We start from the raw sequence: 17,203 nt of genomic DNA, 5'->3' as shown, positions 1-17,203 counted from the left end.
GAAGACAGATGCTTTCACTGATTGTCAGTGGGAAGCAAAGCCATGGAGGTCCTCATGGGGAGGACAGAATTCACATGCTCCATTCGATCATTAGTCTGGTGGTGGAGGAAATTAACAGGGTCATACTTGGAGGGGTTTTAAAATGGTGACAAGAACAAAGAGTAGGGTGACCATATATCCTGGTATGACTGAACAAGTAGTGGTTTATACTTATGGTCATGGCTTAATTTTTAAGAGTTCTCCATCTCTCTTTGTCAAATCGTCCTGGTTTGGATGATTAAAAAAAAAAAAAATGATCATGCTAATTGGGAACTAAAATTTGGTGGTCAATCATTTTCCAGCAGAGCACCACTGGAAAGCACATGGGAGCTGGCCTAATCTAAACATGGATGTTGGCTGAGCCGACACAGTCATATAGGGAATTCACCACCACCATCCTGAAATAAGGGTCAAATGTAGAATCTTTCCAGACAGTCACTGTTCCCCTCAAACATCGTCCTGGTTTGGATTATAAAAAAAAAAAAAATGATCATGCTAATTGGGAACTAAAATTTGGTGGTCAATCATTTTCCAGCAGAGCACCACTGGAAAGCACATGGGAGCTGGCCTAATCTAAACATGGATGTTGGCTGAGCCGACACAGTCATATAGGGAATTCACCACCACCATCCTGAAATAAGGGTCAAATGTAGAATCTTTCCAGACAGTCACTGTTCCCCTCAAACATTCTACCCTTTTATATAAACAGCAGGAAATTTTAATAAACACAGGGTCATCAAAATCCTCATATATTATGTGGAATATCTTGAATGATCCAGAGAGACATCCCTGACAGAGTTGGGAAATTTAGTCTTAATTAAGATTTAATCTTAATTTAGTCAGAGTTAGTCTGATCTGACTCCCTAATATGGGCTCTCAACTTTTTAGCATAGCATTTACATAAAAATTAGGCGTAGGATCTGACCCTGAGATCTTACTGTGGTAGGCCCCACAATGGAGGAGCAAATTGTATAAGAGAGTTTGTGCTCTCTGTGTACATCCATACAATTGGACCAAATTTTAAGACTAAATTTTAATTGGACAGAGAGAAAGTTAACTTGGTATACTCAGCCTTCCACAAAGTAGACTTGGGGAAGTTCTGCCCCTTAAGAGTTTAGAATGCAAGGCTAGGCTTCAGGACCTCAACGTTCTACATGCAGTAGTAATGACAGTCCCAGTATTTATAATAGTCAATGTTCTGTGGTGGTCCAGTCTGTAGCATTGTGCTAAGTACCTTTCCTGTGTTACCTGAATTTATCTTTACAGCTTTTCTAAGCAATAGTACCATAAGGTGGACATTATTATCCCTATATTACAGATTAAAAAAACAATTTAGAGAGGATTAAAAAACGTACTTTGGGTCACACATCTGGTAATTAGTACAGCTGAGATTAATTTGCATTTGGTCTTATGCCAAAAGCTGTGCTCTTAACGGTATAATTAATTCCTGCTAGGATGAGGTGGCTTTGGATGCTCCTAGCATGTGAGCTTAAATAACAGTCAGACATGCTGGTTTTATCTGTTCAGCAGGTTTGGGTATAGAACTTGAACTACTGAAAGAGCATGGCCTCCGTATATTGTACATTAGCTGGGATTCTGGGAAATGCTCTTGACCATGGTGGGAAGATCACAAGGAGAGGGACTCCAGCCCCCCGAAGTGTTATGATTGTTTTCCAAATACACCTCCATGGTGAAGTGATCTGACTCCCTAATAGGAGAGCTCACTCTTTAGCACATCATTTATATGAAAATTAGGTGTAGGATCTGACCTAGAGATCTTCCCGTAATAGACCCCACAAGAGGTAGGTGTCATAAGGGGGCTTATGCTCTGTGTGTTTCCATCCAATTGGAATTTTAGGTAAAAGTATACCCAATTAGGGGTTCTGTAGCAAAAATGAATCAAGCTGGAGTGGAGTGATCAGGCAATAACAGTATCTGTGGGCCAGGATTAGTTATTGCTTCCACCACTTCTGTTAATAATGCTAGAATCTTAGAATGTTTTACAACCTTTACCCAACTCCAGAATTTTGTGTTACTGCTGTCAGGAATTTACTCCTACATATGCTATTAGTCTCACTGTCCTTTGAAAATAATATATCTTATTTCTTTGTTTGCTTTTAAGACTTTTCTTTTGGTCTTTGATTTTCAACAGTTTAACTGTGATGAGTCTAGGTGTGGTTTTCTTTGTGTCTTTCCTGACTGTAGTCTGCAGAAAAACATGGGTTGATACCTTTTTATCAGTGTTGGAGAGTTCTTGGCTATTTTCTTTTTATATTCTGGAACTCCAATCATATATATGCTAGTCTTTCTAAGCATATTCGACACGTCCCTTATTTCCCACTCATTTCCTCTTATGTTTCAGTTGGGATTTTTTTTGTTGTTGACTTATTTCTTAGTTTACTAATCTCTTCTATTTTGAATAATCTGCTATTAAACACACTCATTAGTTCTTAATTTCAGTTACCAAAATGTTTATTTATGTAGTTTCCATTTGAATGTGTTGTGCTAATTAGATTCTCAAACTTTTTATCTATTTTATTTTTTTTATTCTTTATTTTCTAGGGCATTTCCATAATAGTTACCTTTGGAAGTTTTTTTTTTTTTTTGGATCATCAGAGGGTCTGCTTCTTTCAAAATTATATATATATATATATATATATATATATATATACACAATTATACATAATATATAAATATAAAATTTATATATAACATAAGTATATATAAAATTTTCTCTTGGTTTTGTTCAGGTCATTCTCTCCTGGTCATGGTTTGAGGCTAGAATGCAGTTTCTGTAAAGTTCAACCTACTTCTGATTTGTCTCTGTTTAGAGAATGTTGTTCTCCAGGGATTTCACCTGACTATTTGTTTACTGGGGTCCCATCTCCCATCAGGTCCTAAACTCTAACTTTTGACTTCTCAGCAGCATAAGATTTCAGGAAACTTTGTTCTGCTTTTCAGAGGTTTTCTGCTTATAATTTTAGTTATGTGCCATTAAGACATAAACAAAAAGTAGCAAGAACCATAGATATTTTACCATAATTTCAGGTAAAATACTGTGGAAGCTCAGAAGCAATGGTGTGTTTCTGGCAGCAGTGATTACAGAAAAACCAATAAATATGGTAGCATTTGAACTGCACCTTGAAGGGTAACAATATACTATAATAAAAACATCATTGCACTGCTTTACCTTAAGAGAGAAAGTGCATATTGTTCTATATTCAGTTCCAACATAGCCCAAACTTTTTGAAGAGTATCTGCAACACTGATATTTTCTTTTGTGTCTAAAAAAATAATAATGCATAACAATATTAAAGCTGTGAGATGCCAGAGAGATCTTCTTATCCAAAGCCTTCATTGTACATCGAGGAACTTGAAACTCACAAGTAACATGGTACACAAAGCTGTAGGCTTTATTTACAGAAAAGTCATGTTTAAAATATAGAGCTATAAACCTGTAGCCGAGAGCTCTGCTTACCATATTATGCCATTTCCCTTCACCTTTAGTTAGAAATCATAAAATGATCTTTGATCTAATTTAAGGTACTCATCAAAGAGTTTACTTAAGGACATCTTCCGTCACTCCCAAAATTCCTTATGAAAGGTCTTATCTCAGAAAAATTAATCCATCCAATTGTTCTAAAGAACCATGGCTAACAGGATCCCACTAAAGCCCAATCTACTGTCTTATCCACAAATAACTCAAAAATAGATAATTTGGCAGGAAAAATGCAAACCCATATTAAGCACCTCAAATTTAACATGTTGGAAAATGACATTATTTTTCTAATTTCTTGATTTCTTCATAGTACTTACCAGTCTCTGAAATGGATATCTTAATATATTTATTTGTCTACTGTATGCTTTCCCCAACTAGAACATAAGATTCATCAGAGCAGAAACCTTGTCTGTTTTATTGAATCTAGAACAGTGCTTTTACATACAAGAGTTATTCAATAGGTGTGTGTTGAGTGAAAGAAATGCAAATTCTATTAAGTATATTAAATTGCTCAAGTGTTTCAGTCTCTTAAAAGGAAAATTAAATCACTGTATGAATATAATTTTTACAACATATATGAACAAAAAGCATATTTTATCATACATTTTGTTTTATAAATGCATACTTTCTTTGTAATAGAAGAAAACATAAAAATCAGGCAACTGTAATATTTTTCTATCACAAAACAATGCCACATAGTTTCTTTTACCTTGTCTATCCATAATTTTTACTGCTTAGATGAATATTTTCACTATTATCATTAAATGTTTCAAATTGAGATGTTTTTACAAAAAAAAGTTTCAATATATATTCAAAAGAATTCTATTGAAGGTAAGGCTTTTCTTATCAAATGTCAACGAAAATTGCAGAATGAAAATAATTGAATTTAATTTCTGTATCTGCCACGTTTTACTTTAAGATGGTAAAATAGACCTTTTTCACAAAAATATTTTATTTTATATACATAAATATATTCAATTTAAGAAATCTAAGAACACACTTAAAATGCATTTTATGCCTTATAAATATATGTTACCATATATATATGGAGACTTCTGTTTTATTTATTTATTAATTAATTCATTCATTTCTTTGAAAAATGGTCTAGAAATGTAAAAATATTTATGACTTGGCTGAAGTTGACTGATGCAGCATATTGCTAGGCACTGGGGATATACAGAGAAAAAGACCTGTTCCCTGTTTTAAAAGAACTCACAAAAGATTGGGAAAACAAAGCTGATCATTTACATTCATTCATTCATTTAACCATTCATTCTTTCAGCAAGTATTTTTTTTTGTTTTGTTTTGTTTTTTTTGTGACCAGTAAAAGGATCGTAACCCTTGGCTTTGTGTCATCCACACCGCGTTCAGCCAGTGAGTGCACCGGCCATCCCTATATAGGATCCGAACCTGCAGCCTCGGCACTGCTTTTTTTTTTTTTTTTTTTTTTTTTTTTTGTGACCAGTAAAAGGATCGTAACCCTTGGCTTTGTGTCATCCACACCGCATTCAGCCAGTGAGTGCACTGGCCATCCCTATATAGGATCCGAACCTGCAGCCTCGGCACTGCCGGCACTGCCGGCCGCTGCACTCCCAGCACTGCACTCTCCCGAGTGAGCCACGGGGTCGGCCCAGCAAGTATTTATTGTGTGCTTACTGTATGCCAGGCACTGTACTAAATTGTGGGAACAAGAGAATGAGTGTATTGACATGCTTCCTGACTCAAGAAACTTCAATATTTATAGGATTAAAATTAATTAGCTGCACCATAACATAGGGTGATTCTAAAATTAACACGCATAAACAAATATCCATTCTTACATACACAAGTTCATTTCATAAATGTCTGAAAAGTTATACCTGGTATTCTGGCTTTCATAAGTAATCTAACATAAGTCCCTTTCCACATGGCTTGAATTTTAATTGCTGCTGTGACTTCCTCAGGAGAATACTCTTTCTCACTTGCTGGTGAAGAATATTTAACGTCTACCCATTCCACTGAAACGAAAAGACAAATGTTGTGCTGAAAGTTACACGTAGTCCCTTCACCAAGTTCAATGCCTTTAGCTACTAAAACCCTCTGACACTGAAATGACACAGTGATAGATTGATTATTATATTTAACCTTGCCCACTGTAGGTGGTCCCTTTTAGAAGGTAAAAGAGGGAAACAAACACACAAAGTAGTGACCTGTTAGTGAACTAGTATTGATTACTCTCTGAAAATAGCCAGAAATTTCTCTCAAACATGAAAGGAAATGTTAAAATGGTGGGAACAGAGCATGGGAAAGGGAGATCAGCAGGGTTTCCTGAGTTGCAGGATCTTTCCAGAGTTCCTCAAATCATACCATGTAGATCAGTGACTTTCAAATTTTTAATTAGGAACAAATAAAATGAAAACTCTGGTTTTCCCTGGATGTACATGTGGCAGGGACTTGGAGACTGGGGGATACTTGGCAGGTCTCTGGGACCTCTTCAGCTTCCCAGAGCACAGCTGGGATTCCACACTGTGCACGCGGACATGTTCTACCTACTCCACAAAAACTTTTAAGTGCACTTTTCTCAAATGATTTATCTATATAAGGCTAGGAATTCCTTGATCAAATATCTAAAATTAATCAGTACCTAAAGACACCTCCTCTAAGGAGGAATCAAGTAACTCCACGTCCAAAACCATAGAACGGAATGCAAATTTGAAGTTTGAAGGAGGTTTTGTTATTTGAACTTTTTTCATTAAACGCCATAAAGAAATATGAAAAACCTGAAAAAGATAAAATACATTTATATATTCTCTAAACCAAGAAAATACCATTACCTGACCAGAGAAGCTTTAAAATCTTTATATATTCTAAACACAAAAAGCAAAAAATAAAAACAAAAACAAAACATTTCTCATATATATATAAGGGTATATATATATATATATAGAGATGGTATATATATATATATATATATATACCATCTAACAAAATATTTCAAAGCGTCACTCACCCAGTAAGAAATCAAAATTATCATTTGATTATTTTTAATTTAGTAATATTTAATCACTACAACAATGTTGATAATATATATTCAATCAAAATACAGCATTAAACAGGTTGAGGAGATATAGAGTAACATAAAAAATATGATCCTTGTGCTTAAGCAAGTTAAAAATCAGATTACATCAATTCCAAGATGTCATTCATTGTAATATGCACTATTATTTTATGTGATGGAAAATAAGAAAATATGTTGCTTAGAGTTTTTATCACTTTCTTATCACTTCAGAGTACTTCATTTTGAAAAAGCTCTTTTAGATTTATTTAGACAAAGCTTTTTCATCATATGTCACATAGCTCTGTAATTATCAGGGTATGAGATGGAAATGTTTTCTTACCAAAACAGCCCCCATTTTGTTACATGCACAGCAATCCCTTGCATTTTAAATCATGGCTGATCACAACAGTCCCTTGCACAGAGTAGTCTTGGTAGCAGGGATGGTGACTACCAGGATCAGTCATCTGACCTGTCAGCAGAAACTGACTCTGATGCTTTGATATGATACCATCCTCTGAGGAGTCCAGCCAAACACCTGGTGGCAAGTTGATTTCAGTGGACTTCGAACAAGGGGGGCCAATGATTCATCCTTCCTAGAATTGACATCCACCTCAGATAGGAGTTTGCTTTCCCTGTCCTCAGTACCTCTGCGAGCATCATTATAAAATGTGATAGAAAATCTGATTTACAAACAGAGATCTAGCCTAACGTATCCTTGGACCAAAGGTTGTGACCTTTGAGAATTCAAGCACTGGGAATAGTCTGGGACCCATTAGTCCTAAGGTTTATTTTATTTACAATAAACCTAAACTATAACATATACCATAAATAGAATTGATAAATTACTGGTAGAGTGAGATGGCATACGAAAGACTCAGCTAAGAAGTCAGCCCGGAGATGGCACCCTGCAGTATGGAAATATGCAGTATGGAAATATGAACCAAAGACCTATATGTGGTGCTATGTCTGCAGAGCTAAAACATATAGGCCTGGGATTCAAAAGTTGCAAGGAGAATTGGCCTCTCTTCCCATCATTTGCAGTGACCCATTTGCAGACTCTGTGCTCTTCCCCACAACAAGGGGTTTGCTGGATTGGAGGATTTAATTCCTGAGGGTGCGAGGCAGGGAATGCTCTATCAGGGAATACTCTTACAGTGTGATTTAATGTACAATAGAGTCATATGACATATGCATGATTGTTTTGGGTTCCTCATCCTGGTGACCAAGCAGGAAAAAAATGAATTAATATAACAGGGTAGGAAAAGAAATCCCACTGATTGTCATGAGGTACTAGGGTACCTCCTTCATAATCGGGGCAGGGAGAATTTTGTCTGGAACTGGCTGGGAACTTCTTGGTGCTTCCACAGTGAGTGAATAATTGCAGCAACAATTACTGACAAATTAAACAAATAAGATGGCCTGATAAGAATAAGACAACCAAGACCTTGCATCCATCAGGGTTGAAGAGCTGAATCACTTACCAGCCAAGCAACTGGAAGCATTGGCTGGAAAAGAGGGAAATCTAGAACAAGTTGTAGAGGAGAGAGATGTTGAACACCAATTATGGCCTCAGGGTACAGCTTTCTCATCATATGCTGACTGTATTATTTATTTGTTTAATTTTAGAGCTTGTGACCAGTTACCACCTTGTAGAATGGATGACAGAGTTTACTTAAGGATGGGAGCACTATCAGACTAGTTCTAAAGGTGAATCATGGCAAATATTTCTTGTATATTACTCAACGCCTAGGTGAGTGGTTTTCAACTGGGGATGATTTGTCCCCAGGTAGGGTTGCCAGATAAAACACATGACACTGTAAAGGCAAACACAAATTAAAAATAAGAGATTTAATCTTCCCTATGGAACATAAGGGAAGAGACTGCCCCCACCTCTTTTCTTAGAGCATTTATTTTGGAAAATTTGTAATTATAATTCTTTCTCTCTCTCTTTTAAATGTATGTAAATCTTTTTAAAATCTAAGTAAGCCTCTTGCCAGTTTTACAACCCAGGAATGTTTTTCTCAAGGACCTGGGAACTATCTCTTTGAAATGTAATCATCAAAAAAAATAGAGCTTCTATTTCCCATTTCTTTGGGAGGCCGGGAACCGAACTTAGGTGGGTGGGCAACTTGCTCCAAATTGCAAAACTAAATCTTGTCATACAGGTGTGAAAAGCTTATTTTTCCTTTGGATAAAGCTAATTACCAAACATAGATGGTCACTCCTAATGAGGAGTGAATTTAGGATGAACTATATGTGGCAAATGACACTGTTGAGTCCTTTAAACTGAGGACTAGTTATTATGGATTTTGAGAGTGTGTATGTAATGGCCTGTACCTGCTTGGTGTTTTATATAAAAGGGTGAGATTTTTTTCTGTCTTTGCTATCCCTTAGTGGATTGCCTGCAATGTACATCGCATTCCTGCTTAACGTTGACTCAACAATAAAATTGTTTTCTTCTACTTTTGTAAAAAATTCTAGGTTATAAGGAGATTTTATTTTTAATTATATTTCCCCAACAAAACTCAACTCTTAGTTAATTTTGGATAACAGATAAACTGAATTTTTATTATAAGTTAGGTCTGAAATATTGCACATACTGTTCAGTTACATGAAATTAAAATTTAACTGGGTGTCCTGTATTTCTATTTGATAAATCTAGCAAATGCTTCTCCTCCTCACCAAGGGACATCTGGCAAGTATAAAGTCATTTTCAGTTGTCACAGTTGGATGCTACTGGTGTCTACAGGGTAGAGACCAGAGAGATGCTATGAAACATCTTACAGTTCATGGGACAGCCCTATAACAAAAACTATCTGGCCTGGAATGTCAATAGTGTGATGGTTAAAAAACCCAAATGTAGGTCCACCTGATTTCAGTGCAGTAGTGGTAGAAAAGTCCATACACCCTATAAATTTCCCTCATCAAGGGGCTACCAGGAAGTCAGAGACTCAAGGCTGTCTGCAAAACCAGCATGCTACTCAGCCCTAGCAGAGGCACAAGTCACATGTGTGAAGAAATTAAAGCCCCTGAGGGCAACAATCTATCAGTGGCAGAAAGAGTTGGTGGATAAGTGCCACAACCTCCCCATCCTTCAGGGGACCCCTTCTGAGGGATTTCCTGCACAGTTTATCAGGATCCTCTAGACAATTGAGCCCTGGTAATTATCACATCCTTTAACCAATTTCTTTCTCTTTTTCATTTCATTCTACCCACACCCTCATTTCTGCTTCCTAAAAATCACTTCCCAAATAAATGATCTACATCCAAAATATTTTCTCTGCTCTGATTTTGGAGGTCCCCTAATAAAAGATATTTCAAGTCAAATAGAAAGTTTCCTCCTCTGAACATCACATCCAGAGCAAACTTACCCTGAAGTGCTGTGCTGTTAATTCTTTATTGTGGAAGGGGACAGGGTAGTGAGCTGTTTGCAGATCCTTCAGAGCTGCAGAAAGTTTACCTTTGTCTTTGAAATAAGCAATCACATTCCCAACAGCTTTCAGAATTGTCAGAGCCTGCTCTGTAAATCGGTAGCTCTCCTGTGAAGACAGAGCATAGCAGACGTCCTCCTTTGGGTGAAGTGTAATAAAGTTTACAAAATTTAATTTCTGTGAAAATACTAAACCTCTGCTCTATGGTTAACTCAACAGTTACTTACGGAGGACTGACTTGATCAAAGCATTTTCCCAGGTGCTGTGGCCTCGGAGATATAAAACAAGGACTGCCATTCCCATCTGGGTGGGAACGTGGGGTGGGGGGAACACCTACTTCGTACTGGGGGTTGGAGAACATTTCCCCAGAGGACTGATCTCCAGACTTAGTTCTGACAGATGTCTAGGATCAGTCTGACAAGAACTCTGTGGGAATTGAGGACTGTGGAGCAGAGAAGATTTGAGGGAGCAGGATGTAGAGATACAAAAGACCAGAGGGTACACTGGCACGGGCTGCTGACTCCCTCCTGCTGTCAACGCTGAGGAAACAATAAAAGCAAGAAGGAAATGGGGATTTCAGGAGGTGAGCAATTTTTAAAAAGCCCGAGAAACCCTTGAAGTGTCTGAAGACTATCTCGGTTGGCGGGTAGTGGGTAGTGGTGGAGTTGCCCAGAGGAGCAGCTGGTGCTTGGAGGCAGCATGAAGTTGGAGGAAAACCTGGTGAAGTCTGTCTTTGCCTCGTCCCTAGGGGGCGCCCTGGTGCGACTGTTGCTGCTGGGTTCCCTGCAGGCAGTTTGAGGAATGGACGGCACATATGCCCTGCTGGGGCGAGAAGCTGATGGCAACAGATGCAACTGCCTTGCCACCTTAATGTATTTACTTCTCCATTACCTCCCCCAAGTCCTCCCAAAGCCTAGGGAAAGCCTCATCTCAGTGGTTCATCTCCCTAATTTGAATCATGAGCAGAAATGTTGTTTGGTCACGGGGGCAGCATTGGGAGTGATCAGTAATGGCTCTAAAGAGCTTGAGTATCTCTGCTCTTGGGCCACTCTCTGTCCTCTTTTGCTTCTTCATTAAGATCAAAGACCAACGGGGCTTGAACTTGAACCACAATAAGTTTTACAAGATAGAGGAGTGATATCTCCAGGGAAATATGAGCTCATAGACCAAAATAAGTAAACACCTGGGGAGTTAAATCATCTAAAGCAAGAAAACTGGATAATGTATACCATCTAAAACAGCCTTATTTTTTTAAAAAAAGACAAGAATTTGAAAAAAGCAGAATAAACAAAGTAAGAGAAATAAAGCACGTCTGCTTAGGAGGTAGGCTTGCTGATCTTTCTTCTGTGCCTATTGAGCAGGAGGGAACAGAAATAGTGAGAGATGGAGCAGCAAATAGAGAGACAGCCAGGGGAAGCCTTGCTCAGCCACTGTCTAGATGGGTAGGAATGCATGAGTGGGGCACGTCTGGGCATGAGACATAGTGTAAGGTCTGGAGCCGACTTGTTGCTACAAGATTTGCTGGCTGCCTTAGAGAATCCATCAATACAAGGTCATGCCACTTGGAGTTATTTTTTGTGTTTGTTGTTTGCTTGTTTGCCTTTGGTGAGAAGGGGATACAGCTGAGGAAGTCAGGAATTATGCAGCAGGAAGGTCATATGCAAATCTTCCCCCAAATGCACATCTAAAACCAAGAGGAGACCTCAGAGCAGATGCTGGCCTCTTCCTTTAGACCCCGTCAGAGTGGAGGAGCAAGAGAAACCAAAAGAGGCCAAGAAGAGAGAGGAGATGAAGGGGAAGTGATGGAACCTCCCACAGGCCACCCTTTACCCCTGAATCCCAGAGACACACACACCAAATTAGACCAAGGAAGGGACGAAAGGAGAAAAAGAAATCAAAACTTTAAACTGTACTGAAAAGGACTGTACCTCAAAGGATAAATAGTTCCATGAGATCTACCTGATATCTTAATAGATGTAAACAGAGATTCCACAGAGTAGAGGTGAAGGCGGTTGTTGGAGAAGAGAAATTTTATTTGCATCCCTACAGAGTTTAGACCGTTCATTTTACAGGGTGCATTTGAAAATTTCCTGCAGAATATACTTAATAGTTTTAAAAGGTTAAATAAAAATGGGTAAGTCGAATAAAAAATAGAAATAAGATTTAGTTCAAAATCTTTGAAAATAAAACACACACAAAAACATGGTTGCTAAAATATTTACCGGCTCAAAGTAGGGCAGCACGACATCTTCATCCCCAATGACAAAAGTCACCATGCTGCAGATGTGTATGGAATGTCCCACTGGGGAATAAGCAGTGAAGAGCAGCATGTGCCTGCTAAAGACAATGGGCACCGTATGAGGACCAAGTGCTTCCTTGGTTGCAGTATTTCCCTCTTTTAATTGCTTGACAAAAGTTTGGAACTCAAACTATGTCAAAGGTTAGCAAAGAGTTGAATTTTTTAACACAGATGGAATAAAGACCTTTGAATTTTTACTCCAAAAGAACTCTGAGAGATCATGGAATCTATATTTTACTAATTACATAGGGTAAAAATAGTCAGGCTAAATGACAAACTTGCACTTTCTGCAGATACCTCCCACACACTGCACTCGCATGGAAAGACTGTCTGGATGTTTCCCTAACAACAGCAGTAATCTTGTGACTGTCGGGCTTTGAAGACTTCATAGTCTTTTTCTCACAAATGCACCATTTCAGATATGTTAACTGTGTCTCTCCTACCAGGTTACAGTATCATTGAGAGCATTTTCCCGCAGTTAATGAGTATTTAGAACATGTCCAAAACATATATGTTGATATGTTTCTCCTGGGGGGGGGGAAGCGTGGACATAAGAGAATTTTTCATTAATTTCCTGTCCTTGGTTGTCTCGATGAATGACCACTTGGACAGAGTGACTTGGTTTCTGGGAGAATCTCTCCATGCCAAAGTGTTTAGTTTATGCTTGTGAGAAATGTTGAAGTTTTAAGATTTATTATTTTCTAGAAATACTGAATGCTTACCATACATTATTTTAACATTTGAAATTGTTGCTCAGGCTTTGCTTTTGCACAAGAGCCATAGCTTCTCCTTGAGCACTAGAATTAGCATGATTGACCTTAGGGAAAAAATCCAGTGAAAATATTTATTTTATCTAAAATATGAATTTTACTCATCAAAATAAAAATAAATTGATTACACATATTTTCCTTAAAATGGAAACTGTAATGTGTTTAATCAGCTTTATCTTAATTAAACATAATACCTACAAAATTAATAACATGTGAAACTATAGGTTGGTAGGGGAAAATGCTATATTTCTCAATCTGTGTTTAAATGAAATCAAAGTTCTTGCTAGAGGATATAATAAGATTTATGAGAAAAAGGATTCTTTAATAAATTAATTTTAGAAAATGCTAGGTTAAACAAGTTTAAACAGTATTGTTTACTAAAGATATTCCCAGAATCTTCAACAATTATGAATCTTCCAAAAGGGTATTCAGTGCACAGCACTTTTCAGTTTGTTTGTTCATGAAATTATTTTTCTCAAGAATCATAATAAGTGGACCTGTGCCTTATGAAATCAATTCAGAAAACAATATCCTAGAGTTCACATGGTTTGCTTCTTAATAATCAACAGTTTACAAGTCTTCAAAAAATTCTTAATATGGAAAAATGAAGTCACTCCATACCCAACAGGAAGGCGAACCATTGTAGCCTTGGTAGCATATGTATGTATCTTCAGAACAAGATTGCGGGACTTGAGAGATTTCCAAGAAAACGTCTCAGCTATTAGGAGGCCAGGCTCTACAGCAGGGCTATCTTTGGTCAAGGCTGTAGGATAAGTGAAAAAATATTGAAATTTGATTGTGAAAGTATAGTTGGCCTTCACTCATATTGCTTTGTATCCAGTAATAATAATAACAATAAGGATTAGAGATATTCTGAAAATGTTCATAAAATATTTGAAATTACACCAGTTAAATAATTATTGAAAATAATACTCAAGGTCCAGCCCCGTGGTGCACTCAAGAGAGTGTGGTGCTTGGGTGCGCAGCGGAGCTCCACCGTGGGTTTGGATCCTATATAGGGATGACTGGTGCGCTCACTGGCTGAGCGTGGTGCCGACGACAACAAGCCAAGGGTTGCGATCCCCTTACCGGTCACAAAAAAAGACCAAAAAGAAAATAATACTCAAATGAAACCCAGATCCTCCTCTCTGTCCCCTCAGGTGAAGTAGCCAGGAATGGGAAAATTTGGAAAAAGAGGACAGACAGGTATATGTCATTTGTAGTATATGATCACGTCTATTATCTCTATGGTGCTAATTACTTTATCCTTCTAGATGCAATTTTAAGAGAAGGAAGCACATCATATCTGGGAAAGTAAGAGATTTCTCTAAGATGGTGTCAAAGCAAGTCACAATATCCCATTGCTTATCTAAACATCTATCTTTGATTCTCAGAGTCTTTGACTTTACATATAAATAGCAAATGATTAACAAAAATTTAATTAATTAATTATTTTATTTATTTAATTTATTTTCTTTTTAAAAGATGACCGGTAAGGGGATCTTAACACTTGACTTGGTGTTGTCAGCACCATGCTCACCCAGTGAGCAAACTGGCCATCCCTATATGGGATCCGAACCCATGGCCTTGGCGTTATCAGCACCGCACTCTCCTGAATGAGCCACAGGCCGGCCCGCCAAAATTTAATTTTAATATCAAGTTTTCCTCTGAAATAAATAGTACGGAATATTCTTTATCAATGACTAAGGGCAAAACACTTTTTGCCCTATTTCCAGAAAACACTAGAGCTGAGGACATAAGACCACAACATGACCTGAAACACCTTTGCACATATAGAATTTAAATGTTCTAGGACATGGTGTGGGTACTGTCTTGGTAGACATACTAAAATAAACATCACTAAACTTTTGAAGGTTTATTATACAACATGTAATTTTTGGCCAACTGCTGTACGCTAGACACCATTCAAAACGTTGGGGATACCTTGGTGAAAAAGTCCCTGTCCTCAATGTTGGCAAAACACTCAATATTAAGCATTCAGCACATATTTATTGGTTTCCTACAGTGCCAGGGTCTGTTAATTTGAGCTAAAGATAAATGCTTTAACAAAACAGGCTAAAGAATGAAAGAACAATGCTTTGTGTGTGTGCATGTGTGTGCAAGGCTTAGCCTTGCAGAGGAGCAAGGAGCAGAGACAGATTATCTGTTAGAACCAGAGGGAAGGCAGACGAGAGCTTGAGAGAGTTCATCGTGTAAGGGTGAGGTGGGTCATTTCTAATTTCTTCTGTCTCTTCAGTAAAATCAGCAGGAAGATCATCAGCTGAAAATAAGTGTGCATGAGTGGGTGTTGAAAATTTGAAGGTGTGAAGTAGCCGTCCACGAGAATGACACTGGGCGAATGAATGAACTAGAGAAATGGTGGCAGTGCTTACGGGCCTTGATGAGATTTGTGCTCCTCCATTTAATGGGGCTATGCAGGATTTTTTTTTTTCCCCCTCTCCAGTCACATTTAGCTGCTCCGTTGCAATTACATGTTAGGAGCAGAATTGAGTCTAACCAATATTGGAATTTTTCCAGGAAATTTTTACTTTCCTGGAAAAATAACTGTCCCTGGCATCTTATGAGATGGTAAGAAGGGCAAAGTATTGAGGGCATATGCAAGGATATAGTTATAGTCATGGACCATAGAAACTATGCTGGAAATGGGAGAAGAATTTAAAAAACAAAACATGAAAAGAATGATGGACAGAGAAAGAGTGGTAGGGTCAATGGATGGAGGTCCCAGTGGGGTCAAAAATTGTAGGAGTGGGAGTTCTAGAAAGAATGAACTGGAGAGTCAGGGGGTGGTGAAATTGAGATGTCTCAGATGATGCGTTAGTTGGTAAGGATCAGGTCTACAGTGTGTTCATGGAAGCAGGGAGCCAAGGTGGGATAGAGGAAAAGGTCATTGGAATTGGCATATCAAAAAAGAAAGAGCTCATGTTTTTCAGTAGATTTGAGACAATCAAGAGTGATGCCATGTACAGAAAAGGAAAACAGAACAAGGGCTGCCAAAGAGGGGAACAAGTGACTGCAACCAGGAGAGGTGAAGATGGCAAGTGGGAGCGCAACCCTTGATACCTGGGGAGTAGGAGCTTCAGAGGAAACAGCACAGGTGGTCCTGTGTGACTCTTGAGGAACTCCGGTAAGGAAAGAGCTTCCTTCTTCCATGAACTAAAAATCTGACCATTGCATGATTCCCAGCATGAATGTGATCTGAGCTTTAAGACTATCATTTTCTCAGAGCCTTCTTACCTCCAGACTCACCCCAGCGTACCAATGCAGAAAAGCAAACAAAGAGCTCGATAGGTTTTAGACTATCCACAAATAGATGGTAGAGCACACGTTCTTCTGAGAACTGCAAGAAATAGACCATTACTGTACTTAATGCCAGTCCATTAGTGCTATTATTGTCCACTTCTAATGATAATAGTACAATACCTAACATTTACAGAAAACTTACTATGTTTTAGGCACCATAATAAGTATGGGTTTAATAATGTGAAGAAAATCAGACCGGGAGAATTTGGGGAATAGTCTATGGTAGCTGGATGTGCAGTGGCTGTGTGACTGGCCCCACATAAGAGATACACAACACTCCTCTTTGTGAGAAAAGAAAATAGGTAAGCTTGTTTCAGAAATGAAAAGAGAGGAGTGGACCCCAACTGAGTGGTGCTCAGAGAATGGTTCCCTCTGGGCAGGGAGGCCATGGAGTAACTTTGGCAGAGAATGGGGATATATTAAGGTATTTCACAGGATGGTGTGTGGCATAAACCCCCTCCTCCTTTCTACAAAATCTTCATAAATATACGCATTGCTTGCCAATGCACAAGACTGTGGAGTTTTGTTTTGCAGATACAATAAAGTGCTAAGTAAAACCAGAACGTCCCTTAAAAGACAACCACACACAGATTACATATATGCGATTTCAATTCATCCTATATAACTGGAACAGAGAGGATAAGTGATTTGTCAAAGGTCACAGAGCTTGTAAGTAGCAAAGCTGAGATTCAAAAGTAGGTATTATCTATTTTTATACCTTATATATTTTTATATACTTATATACTTTCATAATAGGTATTCTTCACTATTGTGTTATAATCACCTCTCAAATTCTCAGTGCTTCAA

At 38.0% G+C, this 17,203-nt stretch overlaps 1 protein-coding gene across 1 annotated transcript in view; it reads right to left on the bottom strand.

Moving 5' to 3' along the window:
* ADGB (androglobin) overlaps positions 1-17,203 on the bottom strand; it is a gene marked incomplete at its 3' end in the record, with an annotated part of 133,531 nt that overhangs the window by 16,734 nt on the left and 99,594 nt on the right. The window contains exons 16-22 of the mRNA XM_008586395.1: positions 16,331-16,433; positions 13,697-13,838; positions 12,229-12,343; positions 9,947-10,114; positions 6,162-6,297; positions 5,398-5,535; positions 3,230-3,323 (exon numbers count right to left, since the gene is read on the bottom strand). Of these exons, the coding sequence (XP_008584617.1) occupies positions 3,230-3,323; positions 5,398-5,535; positions 6,162-6,297; positions 9,947-10,114; positions 12,229-12,343; positions 13,697-13,838; positions 16,331-16,433 (896 nt within the window). The remainder of the gene's footprint in view (positions 1-3,229; positions 3,324-5,397; positions 5,536-6,161; positions 6,298-9,946; positions 10,115-12,228; positions 12,344-13,696; positions 13,839-16,330; positions 16,434-17,203) is intronic.

The sequence above is a fragment of the Galeopterus variegatus genome, unplaced genomic scaffold, assembly GCF_000696425.1.
Source record: "Galeopterus variegatus unplaced genomic scaffold, G_variegatus-3.0.2 Scaffold3972, whole genome shotgun sequence".
In the NCBI taxonomy this organism is placed as follows: domain Eukaryota; kingdom Metazoa; phylum Chordata; class Mammalia; order Dermoptera; family Cynocephalidae; genus Galeopterus; species Galeopterus variegatus.
Note: the sequence above shows the minus strand (reverse complement) of the source record. Positions and strands in the feature narration are given on the sequence as shown.